Genomic DNA, 18,151 nt, shown 5'->3' on the forward strand with positions numbered 1-18,151 from the left:
TATATATATATATATGTGTACATAAAACAACTATTATACAGCGTGTGAACACTATACTTAGAGCTTAAAGGAGTATAAACGGTTTAATGTTTTAAATTAATAAATTAATATTATTCAGTTCATACATGCGTACAGACATACCGGTATAGCTGAACATGCATAAATAAAATGAAATACGAGGTCCTGGTTTAAAGTTGCTAATATTTTAGCAATGTTAAATCGAGATATTGTTTAAATAGTCGGATTTTTTAATTACCGCAATTAAATATTAAAATTTTATGGTTTTAAATTGTTACTGTTACTAGTTATTGTTTTTGCTTAATGTAAAATTGAATTTTGAAAATTAGATCTTTGTATTGTATTGTGGCAATACGGATTGAAATAAGCAATTATTCTAACAAAATTTTCTTCCATTCGGACATTTTTTCATTCTGACGTGATAACATAAAAATCTCAAAAAAATATCCTTGAAAAAATTTGTACTAATTATTTTCTGCAAAAATTATTTATGACCATTTTAATTGTAAATCTATGTCTACTTTTAAGAAAATTCGATTTTGAATCTTAAAAACTTTTCGAAATTAGCTATGAAGAATTAAACTTAAATCTTTGAAAAAAAATTAATTTTGTGTCGATCGTTTCGTCTGATTCCTATCCCGTATTTAATATGAAGGCTAACAATTTGGATCCAAATGTTGTCCTAAAATTCCCTTTCTTTTTTGAAAATGAAGCTGAAATGAAAAATTTATTTTGTTTATCTGGGAGATTCTGGGAGATGAAATAGAAATTTTCGAAGCAAAAATCGAGAGTATGGATTTTGAAAAATTGGAAGTTCCGGATATAATTAATATATCTATAACATTTTATAAAATTGTCTGTTCAAATAGTGGACAAAGTGCTACTATGTATACTATTTTTTGTGAAGCCAAAGTGTTTGTCATTACAGCATTGTACACTGTAAAAGTTATTAGTATAGTCACACTGCAAAAAAAGTTTTTTTTGTTCAATTTATTCAAAATTGCAGCACAATAAAAATGTATTGTGTCCGAATTCGAGTGAAAATCGGAAACTTAGTCAACCGATATATTTATAATGGCATAGTGCCCCTTCAGTTCCATATGATAGTGAAATCAAATAACATTTTCATATTCAAAAACATTTAAAATAACATGCACAATAATTAATTTTAGAACCAATTTCTACTATCTTATTGAAAGACGCCCGTTTTTTGGTAATTCTTTCAATTAAATTTGGCGTTCAAACCAGAATATTATGTTTTAAAGTGCTACACACTAAAAAATTATTATTACAGTTCATAAAAAAAAGGAACGTTTTCAGTTGCTTTCTATTATAAAGAAACAATTATTTTGACAAAATTATAATGCTAATTAAATTCTTTGTAAAAATTGAAAACTGAAAAAATTTGTATATAAATTTCAATTAAAATTACACAACGTTCATTAGGTGTTCAGTGACAATAACGGAAGTAAGACACTTACACTTGTACACTATTAAAATTGTAATTGACTATTGAGTAACTATGTTGAAAATTTAAAATGTATGATTTTCTTAACATGTTAGAGTTTATGCATACTAGAAAGCATTTAACATTTATTTCTTCTTTAATAAAAATTTTTATAAATAACATTTCTTGCCTTTTTAGAATAGATTCTATATAGTCTTGATAAGCAAATTTTACTTCATAATTATTGATAACGTTACATTTTTATAATTAGTATTAGCATTAATCCAATGCCATTTAGTAATAACTTACGTAGTCCTTAATAAAAATTCGTAGTTTAGCTGATCAATTAGTCTGCACACCATTTCAATTCTGCTTTTGTTAGAAATTATAATTTATAGATTTAAATTGCATTCTTCTTATCTTTTACAAAACTTTTTCTTCAACAAATTTCTAATGCGTATGTTGTCATTTTATTTATCTATGTGTCTAGAAAATACTAAGTGCTACAAAACATTATTATACATACTTTACGTATTATACATGTATATGTGTGTATTTTTTGTAAATTTCTCATTGATGTGTTTATGAAAAAAATTAAAAGCAGTACGAAAAAGCAAAAAAAACGTTTCTGTTTGCTTTTATACTAAAAAAGTAAGCATTTAGAATTATTCTTTAATAAAAACTTTTTAATACTGATACGACGTTGAAAGTTTTTCATACATAAATCTATTGTGTATGTTTCTGTGTGTGTATAGAAAAGTTTTTAAAAATTAGAATTAATAGGTATATATATATAAAGAGAGAGAGAGAGAGAGAGAGATAGAATTTTTAATATATGTACACTGGATGGATGAGAATGAAACAAGAAATATGTTAAAAAGTTTTTAAGGATATTTTATGTATGAAAATATTATGTAGACAGAGCTATTGTACAAGTATATGTGAGTATACCATTATGTATAAGAATATAATATTATAATATTCTTATATTGTATATAAATATTGTGTGCACAGAATTTTATGCATTTTACTTAAAAGAATATTGTGTAAACAGGCTTATGCTGCTTGCCTTCCAGTTGTTTATTTAGAAAATTTTATGATTGCGCTTTTATGATTATTATTATTTCCTGTTATTTAAAAATGTGTATGCTATGCTTAAAAAAATCATATTGTATATGTGTATGTACATGTATATAGATATACAATGATGATTTTATTCTAGTTTTCATATGAAAAGAAATAAAATTTTATAGTTTATTTTTAAATGCAATGCATTTTAATATTTTTTGATTTTATTAAATTTTATTTTTATATTTTCTTAAGTTTTTTATTTCAGTTTGTAAACGCCTTCAATGAAATGTTTGGGCAATGAGAAGTGCTATAATCTGCCGGAGTAAACTTAAAGTTTTATAGAGCTGGGAAATGAGTCAGTGATTAATGCGTTCAAAGTATAACAGAATGTAAGGAATGTAAGTTTGGATATTGTGAAAACATTAATAATTCTTTATCTTTAATAAAGGGGTTTAAAACACATCGTTAATTCGCGAACTAAAAATGTTGTTTAGAATTTTCCGGATTTCCAATACAATGATAAAAATGGCCAGTTAATTAGACGAATTTATTTTAAGATTAATTGAAAATTGAATATTATTTCCCCGATTAAAATAATTTGTTTTTTATCTTAATCTTCGTATAATACAATTTATCTCATAAATAGCATCAGGATCCGCCAGAATAATATCCAGAACTCTCTGCCATTCCTTCTATCTAATTTCATCCCACTATACTCATTTGAGTATATTTTCAAGCAAGCTACTCTTCCGAAGAATACACACATCAAATCGAATTCAAATTATTTTAGTCAATATTACAACTGTTAATCATATTAAAAGTCCAATTTAAAATTAGTTACATTTGCTTCATCCCAAAGATAAATATTTGTTTTTGGATTAATTGAATAATTAAAAAAATAATTTTATTACATTTTCTTTAATTATTCAATTTTATTGGCTTAATGATTCTATGTACTTACATATATTTCATTATTCACATGTGTCAGAAATTACAACTGGTGTTTTAAACATGAACTACAAAAAATTGTTCTTTTTATTTTAAATTATATAACACATTGTAATATAAGTGTTTGTATAGGTATGTAGATATCTAAATGTAAATTTAAGTAAATTACCGAATTCTTAATATTCAACAATTTGGGACCAGATGAATCTACCATCTACCAAATATGTAGAACTATGAGGATTTTTTTTTTTGCGCAAATTTATTTGTTAATCCTAAAATTTTAATTAAATCCTAAAAAGAATCTTTAAAAGTAGTTTTGTTTGTCTGAAGAGAAGGAGAAGGGGGAGGGGGAAAAAACAAAATTGATACTTTTAGAAATTTTACATTTAAGGTAAAATCGGATTTATTTAAATATTATTTTAGCATATTTTTGTACAGATCATTATTATGTCAAAATTTTGTGCAAAAACCTAGAATGTTGGGCAATTAAGTTGTAAACTTTGTATGTCTTTTTCTCATAGACAAATTAATTACAGCTGTTAAAATATGTTTAACCTGCAACTCGTTAAAAATATTTTCGATCTATGAACTTCTTGATTTCATATCGTATCTCTGATACTTGATTTCATATTTTATCGAGATTCCAAAAATGGAATGAGTCTTGTTATTGTTTTCATATTTTGCAGGGTATTTCGCATATAAATTCGGTTTCGAAATAAATTCGAAAATAATTTCGATGATAACTTTTTCAATCAATAATTGAGCAATTTACGATAATAAAAATTATATTTTGCAATTAAGAAGGGGTGCAAATAATGGCCAGTCGAGAATATACAGGCTGTTGTAGAGAATTGAGTTCCATACTATAATGTTTGTTTTTATCCTCCTTCGCTTTTGGGAGGATCATAGGTTTCGTACATGATGATATTGTAGATAACCATGAATCAGTTTCTTGCCTCATTGAGCTCTTTATTAAGTAGGTGACGAACCTACAGTAGTTACTATAATCATATTATATATGAATCAAAATTGCATATATTTAGGGGAACTGTTGATTCAATTGCATATAACTTATTGGTAACGTAAAATTTCTCTCTTAAACTTTAAATTTCAATATAAATTTAATTTAGTTATTTAATTTTTAGCTGCTTTATTAAATAATTAAAATATTTAATTCTATATTTAAAAAATCATGTTTTAGAAGCGTCCAAATAACCCATTTTACCTATACACATATAATATAATACAATAATTTTAATGTTAATTGAATAATAGTTAGAAAAGATATTTAAATATTTAAGATGATAAAATGTATAATAAATTTTTTTAATGAATAAAGCAATGTAATCCAGAAAAAAACCCTTTCATATAAAATTTAAAATACAGGAAATGTTTTTAGAAAATTTTATGGTTATCATTACAAAACTGTTTTATGTTAATAAGAATATCCTTTTTCATATATACATTTTATATACATCTTATAATGTGGACCTTAATAAAAATAAATTCAATTTGAAATTTTCTTGTTTTAATTTACATGACCGCATATTATAATTTTGGATTTAAATGTTTTATTCAAATTGAAAATAACTAGAGTATAAATGACAAAAAACAGTATAAAATTAGATTTCTGAGTAAAATGACTAAGAATTTTTAATTTGCAAAAAGGTTTTACTATGTTATAAAGCATTCAAATTTGAATTAATTTTAAAATAATTATAAAATGAAGACTGAAACAGTTTAGTTTGAAGTTGAGAACAAATTTTCAGAAAAAAATTGATACTTTCTCCTCAAAACTTTGAAAATAAATGAGAAATCTATTTAATTATATTACAGTGGAATACACATTGAATTCTTTAGAATTCAAATTTGAAAAATTTGGGATAAAGTAAATTAAATTTTATAAATTTTGATGCCCAATAAAATTGAATATCAAATTTTTCTATGTTTCTGTTTTCTAACAAAATTAGAATCTCTCTCTAAGAAAAGTTTTACCAATTCATAAGGATTAACCCTTAAACGCTTGAAAATACTATTTCTTGACAATTTATCGTATCGAAACCACAAACATTGCTTGAATATTGCAACATAATACTAAAAATTACTATGAAAAAATTTCGTTGAAATTAACCGTTACCTTAAATCTGTTTTTTCCTATTTTTCATATTGCATTTCTGTTTGACTGTAAATTATAAAAATCTAAGATTTTACCAATTTTTTAATGAAATTAACGAAAGAATTATTTCATCGGAATAAAATTATTTTTTCTACATCCCTACTCTTCCATGTTATTGTAATCCAAATTTAGTAAAATTTCAATTTTCAGCTTTATATTTTTCCGAAATTTTAATTTACTCCGAATTTCTATAAAAGTAAAGAACTTACGGTAAATTTCTTTTCACCAAAATATATAAAAAATTTATTTTAACTCACCAATTTAATTACCAAATCAATCGTCCAATACAATTACATTTGTTGCACTTATAATTATTTGTTGTGTTAATTATCCTAAAAGTATGCAATTTTTTTTATATTGCATCATATAATTTTGTCTGGTAGCGATTTTTTCTTTAAAGCAAAATTATCACTTGTTCAAGTGCTATTTTTTCTTGCTTCAAAATCTCCATATTGATAAAGTTTATCCTTACCACTTGAATTTTTAATATATTTTCCAAAATGCAATTTCTCATAGTAAATATGAAATAAATAAATTGATAAAATTAATAAACAATAAAATAATTTTTCAAATATTTATTTAGTACATAAAGCGGTGGTTTATTATATATATAAGTATATATATTTTTTTTATATATAATTAATTTATATGTATATTATAATATATATATTTAATATATAATATATTCTTTTAATATTACAATGGTTTTATTTTTTATTTTTAAATTTTTAAATTTTTAAAATTAATAAGTAAGTATATATATGTATATCAGTTTGCTTTTACATTAATATTTTAATATTATACATAATATGTATATCTATAAAATAAATATACATATTATATGTGTTTATATGTATACATAAAGCATTAATATAATTAATAATAATTTATTGATGCCATATTACGAATAATTATTGTTATATATTATATACAAACACGTACACACACGCATTCTTGATACAAATCTATATATATATATATATAATTATAATAAAATTATATATATATGTATATATATAGAACAAGAATATGTGCGTATATAAATGTATATAAATATTTTATTTATTAAATACATACAACAAATTATGAAAGGAATTTATATAAGAATTTTTAAAAACAAGAAAAAGAAAAAACAAAATTTTATTTATAAAATAAAAATGAAAAAAATTTTTTTTTATGTTTTTTCTTGTTTTGTTTTTTTTTTTAATTAAATTTGCATTTTTTACATTTTAAATATTTGAAATTTTTTTAAAAATTAATATATAAATTAAATTTTATATTTTATATAGGTTTTTGTTTTTTTTTTTAAATTTAATTAGAATTATTAAAAATTTAATTTTTATAATTTTATTTATTTTAATTTTAATTTAATTTTTATTACAATTTTTACTTATATATTAGTAAGTAATATATATATATATATGTATAAATAATTATTACATTCCATCATAAAATATTTAATTAAAATTTTCAAAATTATTTTTTGTTTTTTTTTTTTATAAAATTATTTTTGTTTTTTTTTATTATTCTTATTTTCTAAATGCATTAATTTTTTTATTTTATTGTTTTTTTTTTTTTTTAAATTATTGTTATTTTTATTTCATCTTCTATCCTTTTATATACTTGTAATAATTATATAATATTTATGTGTATATATCAGCTTATTACTTATATATACAAATATCATTTATATCATGGAACGTAACACTTCTATATATAGGTGAATGTATGTATATGTATATAAAATTATTAGCTTGATAGCATTTGTATTAATAAATTTAATATTCGAATAATAATTAATTACAATAAGTCTAATGCGAGTTTAATTTATTGTGTAATTAAAATAAAAAAAAAAATAAATTTAATAATGGTAAAATTGAAAAAAAAAACCCAGGAACTCTATTACAAATCCAAAATTTTTGCAGTATCCAATTCTAATTTTGTTTTGAATATTAATCACGATTTCGGCTCTTACTTTATTATTTCAATTATTTAATAAAAATTTGGAAAGAAAAAAATTATTTTAATTATTTCCGAATGCTTCCTCTCATTTCTTTTATTCCATAAACTTCAAGTAACTTCACAATTCACAAGATTCATTGTAAAACTATATAAGAAAATAATCAAGTTTAATAGTTGAAATTCTATCAATTAGTATAATAAAAAAGTGAAAAATTCGAATTTTTATATAAATTATATAGGGAAATTGTATTACAAATTTGACCTTTAAATGACGACAGTCATAATAGATTTTAATATGATTCACAGAAATTTTATTATCAAGCAGAAGAATTTTTAAAAAAATCAACTGCGTTCCTATTAGTAGAGCAGTAAAAATTTTGTAGTAGTGTAATAATACTAGCGCAAAAGTTTAATATACACTCCAAACAACATGACAATAACCTATGTATATAAATGTGTAATTGAAAGAAATAGTAAAGCAAATTTATATCGGTAGATGTCTCTTATATTTTAATTTTTAATATTAAAAATATAAGAGTCATCAAATTTCAGAGATCTAAATCCGATTTAGATTTGAATCCAAAAAAAAAAACGGAATTTTTATTCCGATGCATAATAAAATGTAGAACAGTTTATTATTGTGAAACTATTTCAAGATTTTTTTAACATTTCAGCAAAATTTTCAAAATTTTAATATTATCGAAAATTATTTTAAATAATTAATAAATATTTTACCAACTTCTTGTCTTTGTCATGAAATATGAAATTAGTTAGCGTTTTGGGAGGATCATCATAGAGGGAGTCAAATGATATTTTGTGCAGCATTCATCTATAATTCTAATTGAACAATTTTTAAAAGAAAACAAAATAACAATTTTAAGATTATAATTAGGAAAATTATAAAAATTTCATTAAATTTCAATTAAAATAAAAATTATTTTATATTACAAAATATGATTGTAAATAATTTTAGAAAATTTCAAATAATAAAATTATTTTTAAAAATTGTTTTTATTAAAAAATAATTATACAATTATAAAAATGTTTTTGCTATCAATTATATTTTATGATTTTTAATATTTTATTCAGAAATCTTTTTTAAACCACAAAATTTAAACAATAAATTTCAATTCTATTTCTTTATTAAATTAATATTAATTAATTAATTAATTTCCTTACAGTATAATTACATTATTTAACAACTTAAATTTAATATGTACTAATAAAAATCTAAATTATTTGTTTATATATTTTTTTTATATTTTTTTAAATTTTTTATTTATTTATAATTAATTTAATTATAATTAATATTTTATAATTTTTTTTATTAGATTTTTTCTTTTCATATGTCCAGAATTAATTAAATAATAATAAAGGGTTTGCTTATTATAAAGTTTAATCTATATACTCGTACTAAACAAAAAGAAAATAAGGAAAATTATGTTCAATGATTTTTTCTATTTTAAAAGCTATGAAAAAAATATATTTTTTTTGTTGTTTTTATAATGTAATTTTAATTAATTATGATAATTTAATAACTAATATAATTATTTTATATAAATTTATGTGTTTAATTTCATACTATTTTTTGTGTTTTTTAAAAATAAAATATAAAAATATTTTAAAACAACAAAAGGAACTTTTATAGTAAAAATAAAATTTAAATTTTATTATTATTTTTTTTAATATTTTATTATTTTTTATTTATGGAATTATTCAAATATCTTGTTTTATGCCATTATATTTAGTTTTCTTTATTCATTGTGTAATTGCTCAACAGAATAAAATATGAGAGGGTATTCAATGGAAATTTTGAAATTATTTTCAATATTTTTTAAAATAATTATAGGTCCTTGTAAAACGAATGCTTTAGATTACCTCAATTCTCTTGACTTTTTTAATTTCAAAATCAAGCACAATTAATATGCCTATGTTTAAAATTATTTGATTTAACTCTTATATTAGTATAGACTACAAGCTTTTAGAAGTTTTAATTCAATACATTTTGAACCAAAATATTTTTCAGAGCTCGTGGAATTTTTACTTTAATATTTTTATGAAATTTATTGATAATTCAATTTATAAATAAAATGTCACTTCGTAATGCTGTTATGTCAAATAAAAATATATAACAAAGTAATGCAAATGATTGCCATTTTATACGAGTTTTTTTGATTTTATGACTGTCACAATTAAAGTTGCATTGAAATAAAGTAGCCCTTATTTGATAATAATCTTTAATATACGTCTAATTTTAATTGAACCCCTCTTTAACTTTAATTCTTTTTTTTTAAATATAATTAAATTTTCGTATTTTTATTTACAATATTTATTTTATTTTTTACAAAAATCATTACAAATTAGTCACTGGTAGTAAATTTGTCTTGTTATTTATGAAAATTATTTTTCATTTTTAAATTTAATTTTTTTGTAAATTTTTCGTTATAAAATTGGTTTCTTATATTTCCTAGGGGCCAGATTAATTCTTAATAAAAACATTTTGTTTTTTTGAATTAGTCTGAAATTAATTCCAAGTGTGTATGTTTTAATAATTAAAAAATAAGAGAAAAAAATTGAATTGTTTTTTTTTTTACTTTTCAATTTAAATTTAATATTAATGGGTTTATTATCTTACAAGGAAAAAATTTGCAATTCAATTTGAAATTTAAATATTTTAATATTTTTACAATTTTTATTTATTTTAATATTTTAAGAATGCCAACTGCAGCAATAATTAATAAATAAATATCTAGGAAAATAGGATCTGCACGAAAGTTTTTGGTATTTTAACATTAAAATGTAGTGTAAATGCAGTATGTGTTCGAATTTTTATTTTTCTAAGATTTTTATCAATTTTATAAATAGCAGTATACCTAGGTATACATAAATTAAATATTATAATTAAACATAAAATTTTTGTTGCCTTAGTTGCAATTTTTAATTACTGATTATGCAGAGATTTCTTTTAATTATATATAGGAGTCAATAAATATTAAAGTTTCTATGAAATAAGAAATGTTAATAATAATTAATTACAATTAAATAAAATTCAACAATTTAATTTGAAAGTCCAAATTTACAAATCACTAATTTACAAATAAAAACTTGAAGCCGGAATTTATAATAACTATAATTATGTATTTGAATAACAATATTATGAATGAATGCAGGAGATCAACTTTATAAAATTTAAATAATTCATTAAAAGTATTGATTTTGCTAAAATTTTGCAGGGGGCGTTCAAGTTTCCATTCGTTTTAATATCAGGAAAAATAATTTATAAAATTATATTTGAATGGTACAAAAGTGGAAAAATGAAGAGTTTTTGTCATGGACACAATGAAGAATTCCAGAAAAAAAATTACATATTAAATTAATGTCCTAAAGTTATTTACGAAATGACGGAATGACGACATTTACCCATATATATTCGAATTATTCAACCCTATCATGAATTCCTCTCGTAGAAATCTACGAATTACGAATTTAGCTACGACGTCGACGCTTAAATGGTCACAAATTCCTTTCATAGAGATTATGAATCACAAATAGCAACACAATGTTTCGGAGTGTCAAAATCAGTATTATATTTCAACTGTCCAATGTTTATTTATGTTTTTTGTTGCAAGTTGAGTACGAAAATTTTCATGCTAAATAATATCTTTTAAAATTCATGGTGAATTCATGGGAGCTACGTTTTGGAAGAACTCAAATTTAAATAAAAAATTTTAAAACAACAACGTGTGAATATTTCTTTCGTAGACTATTGAGGGTTATTTTTAGTATGAACGTAATTTATGATTATTCTATTACGAATATTTGTAGTAGAATTTTAGTATTTCGGAATTGAGGATATGGTATTCATAATTTTCCGAATTTGGCATCTAATATTGGAATTCATGATAGGGCTCATTGTGAACTAATAAAATAAACAACATTACTCTAATTATTTCTTTAATATCTTTTTGATTATCTTATCCCCATTGTCATTTTTGATAAGCAAGTTCAAAATTTCGTCACCTAAAAAATGTTTTGAACCATACGTCACTCTCCCTCTTTATTATTTAACACTTCATTTGAGGATTATAAAACGCGCTCTTATTTATTTTTTATTAAAATTTATTAGATATTCAGAAACCCAGAAGGTTTTTTCTTTTTTTCAATGTCGTTTTTCATAAAGTCAAGAAAATGCACTATGGATCAAATTATTATTATGGTGACGATTTAGAAATTTAAAATAAAATTTTCATTATCATTAAATTCTTTCATTTTTTCTAGATGGAACCGACATTTTAACAAAAAATACTGATTGAATTGTTCAAAAACTTTTAATGAAATTATTTTTAAATTGAAGACACCTAAACAATTTATGAAGATTATCTATGTTTTCTATATTTTGTAAAAATTATTATCGACAATATGTAATTTTTATACATTTATTCTCATTATTTTTATTTTAATTAATTAACATTAAACATTAATACTGTATAAAAGTTTTCCTTAATTTTTCTTTTTTTTTTAAATTTATTTTTATTATTAATTTTAGTTTTTACTTGATTTGGTTTTTTTGTTTAATTGTAGAAAAATTTATTTATTTATTTTATTTTTTTAAATTTATTTAATTAATTAATTTTTTATTACAATTTTCGTCTCCATTTTATTTTCTATCTGAATTTATTTTTACCTGCCTTTCTATATTTATATTTAATAATATTTTTTATTTTTTTCTTGAATAAATTATTATCTTATTTTGTCACAATTATAAATTTAATTTATGTAATTTGTGTCTGGTTTAGAGATCCAAAAATATTTTTTTTTATTTCATTTTAATTATTTTACTTGCAGACTATTTATAAAGCATCAAAAATCATTTTATTAATTTTTTATATTATGGTTGTTTTTAACTTTATAATATTGAGCTTTAATTTTTATTTGTTTTATATGGAAGGATTCTTTATTATTAATGATTTGTTATAAAGTTTTATTATAGGTTTTTTTTATATAGGCGGGGGTGCACAAAATGAATCAATTACTAACAAAATTAAGAGAAGCTAAGTAAATTATTAAAAGGAAATTATTTATGAAAAATATCCTAAAAATTTCCTTTCAAAAACTATATACATATATTGTTTGTATTGCATGCGTGGAGGTAAGCGTAAAGTGGCGGTGGTATTATTTTATAAAAAAAAAAAAAAAATATAGAAAAAATAAATTTTAAGCAACAAGATTTCTTGAATTATTTTTTTACAAATCTAGTAAATGGTATAAGCTGAATATAATAAACTTCGGGTTGATTTTGAGTTACTGAATGAGCTTGAATAATATTTAGAGATTTAAATTACTCGTAAGCTAAAACAAATGATTTTCATATTACGAAATGTTTCGCTTCAATTTTAATTTTTTATACATTTTTAATGCAGGGTGTTGTAAAATTTCATTGGTGCCTAATTTTAGAAAAAAAAATTTCAACAACTTCAAAAATAGTAGTGACAAAATCTGTGCCCTAAGTCATAGTTCAAAAATCTTTTTTTTTGCAAACTCATTTCTGAAATTATTTAAAGTCACAAAATTATTAAGTGTATTTTTTTAGAAAAAAATGCTATAATCTCGAAAATTTGATTATAAGTCTTATAGAACATAGTAACATAATTTCTTAATAAAGTAAAAAATTAAACAACAAATCGTTCAAAATCAAGCAAAAAAGCTCAGATACACATAAAATTTTTAGTTTTGCTTCTACTTGATTGCTCTAATTTGTATTCCATAGATTTTTATTCAAGATTTTACACGCCCGCACATGCAACTGTATGATCGCATGGAATTAAGCAATCAAACAATTTGTAATATTTTAGTTGCTTAGATTTCTACAATCAAGCAGCAATTACATCTACAATTATAAAACTAAATATTGCATGTCTGTCTGAGCCCTAAATGCTCTACATAAAAATAAATTGACAAATCCGACAGCTACTATTTCTGGCTTAGGCGTCTTTTTTGCAGGTTGTTATGCAAATGATTTTAAAGTTTTAATGAAAATATTCGAAATACAGAATAAATGCACAATGGAAATTTCAAGTTAGCATAAGCAGCTAGATTAGTATTATACTGATAGAAGAAAATGCTCATATTTTTGTGTGTGTTTGCGTGTATATAAAAGAGGTGTGATATACAAGGATTCTTTTAATCCAATATATGTTATGGATCAAACTATTGGGTATAAAAATTTTGTTTTTTTTTTTGGTCAGTGCTAATTTTGATAGTTAATGGTGCAATTTCATTGTTTTTTTAATATTTGACGTGATATTTATAGCAAAAATTCATTATTAAGATGAAAGTTTATTTTAATATTGTAATTGAAAATAATTTTGTAAATTGTTATTTTATTATTAATTAAATATTATTATTTTTTTATTTAATTAATATTTTTTTTTGTTCAAAAAAGATTTTGATGCTCACCGTATATTATTTACTTTCAGTCTCTATGTATTTTTATTATTGTTTCTTCTTTGTTTTCTATTATTTTAATTTTTAAAATTAAATTTCAATTATTTATATAATATATAAGTTCTGTTTTTGTTTTTTTTTTTCAAATTTACATTCATATAGCATTTATTTAAAAAATAAATTTATGAATTTTTAATATAATGTAAATATGTATAGATATAAACACATAGTTATGAGTAATTTAATGTTTTGCACATAAAAGTAGTTGGCCTGACCTCAAAATTTTAGTAGTACGGAATAAATACACAATTTAGCACTTACAAATCAAAGGCTGAAAAATGTATTGCTATAATACAGTATTACTACAATTTCGAAGTCAAGATAATTTAGCTTACGAAGGAGTCGAATTACAATTTCATCTACCTATAATTACATCTATCAATAATACTATATTACTCAGCAATTCAACAATTAAAATTCGTAAACTGAATTATATTTGAAAAATGTAGTGTTGCAATTTTTGAGTCAGAAGATCTTACTTTACGCTGAGTTATTCAATTATACAATTTTAATTGAATTAATAGAAAATTGGAAAAAATTTCAAAATATAGAAGATTTTACGTTAACTAACAAGAACGTGAAAACTAATTTATGACAGCATACCTACTACATTAATACATTATTGAATAATTAGCATTTGTAGCCTGAGTTTCAAATATTTCTACAAGAATGAACAAAAATATTTTAATTCAAATTTCAGTTCTTTCAACTAAAAATTATTGGCATAGTTTCTGTTTTTGGATTATTCTCCATGTATTATTAATAATAAGTTCTAGTACTCTAGAAATTTGAAATTTTACTTTTAATTAAGAATATTCTTCTATTGAATTGAATTGAATTGAATATGTGTTCCAAACCGGCGTTATTACTATTAATAAACCCTATTCAGCTTATCTTCGAATCACAGAATTCAGTTAAAAAAAAAAAAACAAATTTCTTAATTGAGTTTAACTATATTAAGATATTAATCAATTTAAGAATATAAAATAAATTATTACGTTTAGAATACCATGTGCTTATATTATATATTTGCATTATTTCTCACATCAGAATTGCAGTAGTACTGTTTCACTACATCATTCAGCAGTTAGCACTTGTCGGCTGAATTATGTTGTAACATAATATTATTGAAATTCAGATGTCAGTGTATATGTAATTAAATGTTTATGAATATTTAATAAAACATCAAAAACTTCATCATTGAAATATAAATGTAGAATTATTATGAAACACATTTATAAATGTACATAAATATATATTATGTAAGTATGTATATATGCACTATTATATTATAATAATCTTTTGTTTTTGGTTTTATATAAACATTGCGTTAGAGCAAATACATTTTTTTTCTTCTGTATAAAGATTAGCCGAAAGCAGAAACGTTTGAAAAAGTATTCATTTTTTTTTTGTTATTTAAAGATAATAATTTATGTAATTTTATTTTTCTTTTTTTTTTGAATAATTAATTTAGATTTTTTAATTAGTATTTTGATTTTTTAATGTTAAATCCCAGAATTTTGTTATAGAAAAGTAAATTTAACACAGATTTTTATAATTTAAGTTTGGAATTATTTTCCATGACTTCAAGGAGTCAATAGTACGGTATTAATACACAATTCAGCTTACAACTTGTAATTGCTGAATTGTGTACAAATACCGCTCAACTACATATAATTTTGAGTTCGCAGTTGCTTGTTTTATTGATTTTTTAAAAAAAGAAAAAGAAATTAAATATGAAAGGTTTTCTCATTTTTTTTATTTTAGAAAAAGAGAAACAAAATATTTGTATGAATATTGTCAACACAGTCTATTAAAATACTGTTATTTAAAATGGAAAATTTGCAATCGTTAGATTTAAAAACAAATTCAGCTTATATGTGAATTGCTGAATTGAACTTAAATAATATTTTTTTATCCAACCTTTCAAAATTTTATGAAAATTCCGTGATTAAAGTACAATTCAGCAATTAATATTCATGAGCTGAATTATGAATCAAAACGGCATTACTGCAATTTTGAAGCAACGGATAGCTTAAGAGATAGCAACTTGATACTTTTTAAAGATTGAATTAAAACTAAATTTTGAATTACTCAATATTTAAATGAAATTTTTAAACTGTTTCAATTTCTTTTCATAAAAAATTATTGCCTTTGTGCGTTAATTGAATTATTAATAAAATCAAAATAAAAATTTTAATAAATTTTGTTTTATCTCACTTACATGTACAGTTCATTCTCTTTGTTAAAGACATTTCCTTGTATATAATATATAGGATTTCTTCATTGTTATATTCATTAAATAAATCATTTTCTATATATAAGTATATGTATATATAAATAGTATTTAGTTTTCAATAACAAAACCCGACACCATGCATTTGCTTTGAAACTGAGGATGATACATGAGTTGAGCTTTTCATTCTATCTCAGTTAATTTGATGAGCATTCATATAAACTCCACATTCAGGTTCAGATGACATTGAATAATTTGCTGAATCTCTATCTTCTGGTATTGATGTACCAGCTAAACTATGTAAAGGATCTTGTAATAATTTTGAAAATGTATGATGACCTGAACCAAAACCTAAATGACCATATGGTGATTCACCTTTAATAACATGTGGTAAACGTTTAAGAAAATGTGGATTTGAATATCGAACACCATTTGGTAATGTTGTATGATGTGGTTGACCTATTTGTTTATTTTGTCCACTATTAATTAAATTATTACTACCCATTGAATTAGTTGGACTACTTGTTGCTGATGATGAGGTTGTCATTAAAACTGATGGTGAATAAAATGTTGATTTATAGGATGGTTGCTGTTGTTGTTGCTGTTGTTGTTGCTGTTGATGACAAGCCATTGGTAATGGCATTGTACTACAATGTGAATAATCAACACGTTGTTCTGATGACGGTAATGTACGTTGTGGTAAGGGTAATGTTGCACTACATTGATTATTTGTTATATTATTATTAATACTATTACTCATTAAAATACTAGTTGATTTACTATTATTACTACTAGTACTATTATTGCAACCATTTATTATATCAGTATTATTAAAACTTGACATTCTCATATTTGTTGAACGACCATATGGTTCTTCTTCGATTGCCGGTTGTGGTAATTTTGCTGGTGGTTTACATACAACACGTGGACGGATAACAACTTCTTCACGTTCCTCACCAGAATGTACACCACTCGACGAATCGGATGGTGCACGTTCTGGTGGTGATGTTGTTGTTAAACTTTCTGTTGTTGAAGTTGTATCGCTACGTGGTGTAAGTGCTTCATTTGGTACACCAGAATCGGCACGTCTCAGACAACGAGGTGTGGAACTATTTGTAATCTGTAAATAAAATTAGATATAAAAAATTTTTTAAATTTACAATGAATACAATTAAAATATAAAAACTGTCTAAGACCAAAATATAAAGTCTAGTGTCATATAACTAGATTTAAGTATCTTATGGTAACCCGCTTTACAAATTATCAACTCAATATTATTGTTCAATTGTTGTTTCAGATTTAATATCAAATTGTATCATATTGAATCTTACATACTTTTAAAGCTATGAATTATAACCCAAAAGCAAAGCAGTTCAAAATGGTTTTTTTAAATTCTTTTGGATGGTGAACAAATAATCAGTTTTACTTATTTTCTTTATCACATTTTTACGTTTGTTTAAACACTTATTCCTTTAACATACTGAAAATATAAAGAATAAAGTTGGGTCAAACCAATGGTTTGTATTGTAGCACTTTTCCCTTCAACAAGTGAAAATTCTACTTTTAAATACTCTCTATGTATACCTATCACACTATTAAAATTTATTTTCATTCATATTCAAAGCTATTTTTGAGATTGCATATATTTAGGATGATGCATACATGCGATCTTTGAAATAAAGCAAAAAATTAATATAAAGAGGGGTTAACATAATGCTCGATTTTAAGGGTTAATTGTGTGAGTTAAGAAAAGTAATTATATTTTATAATTTCATGGAATTTATCGTTA

At 22.3% G+C, this 18,151-nt stretch overlaps 1 protein-coding gene across 5 annotated transcripts in view; it reads right to left on the bottom strand.

The window, feature by feature from the left end:
• Nucleotides 1-13,585: 13,585 nt before the first annotated feature.
• LOC129609912 (protein tincar) overlaps nucleotides 13,586-18,151 on the bottom strand; it is a 68,183-nt gene continuing 63,617 nt past the window's right edge. For all 5 annotated transcript variants that reach the window (XM_055522183.1, XM_055522182.1, XM_055522181.1 and 2 more), the window contains one exon: nucleotides 13,586-17,482. In XM_055522183.1, coding sequence (XP_055378158.1) covers nucleotides 16,556-17,482 — 927 coding nt within the window. In that variant the 3' untranslated portion in view covers nucleotides 13,586-16,555. The remainder of the gene's footprint in view (nucleotides 17,483-18,151) is intronic.

The sequence above is a fragment of the Condylostylus longicornis genome, unplaced genomic scaffold (genome assembly GCF_029603195.1).
Source record: "Condylostylus longicornis isolate FDR11 unplaced genomic scaffold, ASM2960319v2 ptg000040l, whole genome shotgun sequence".
Classification (NCBI taxonomy): domain Eukaryota; kingdom Metazoa; phylum Arthropoda; class Insecta; order Diptera; family Dolichopodidae; genus Condylostylus; species Condylostylus longicornis.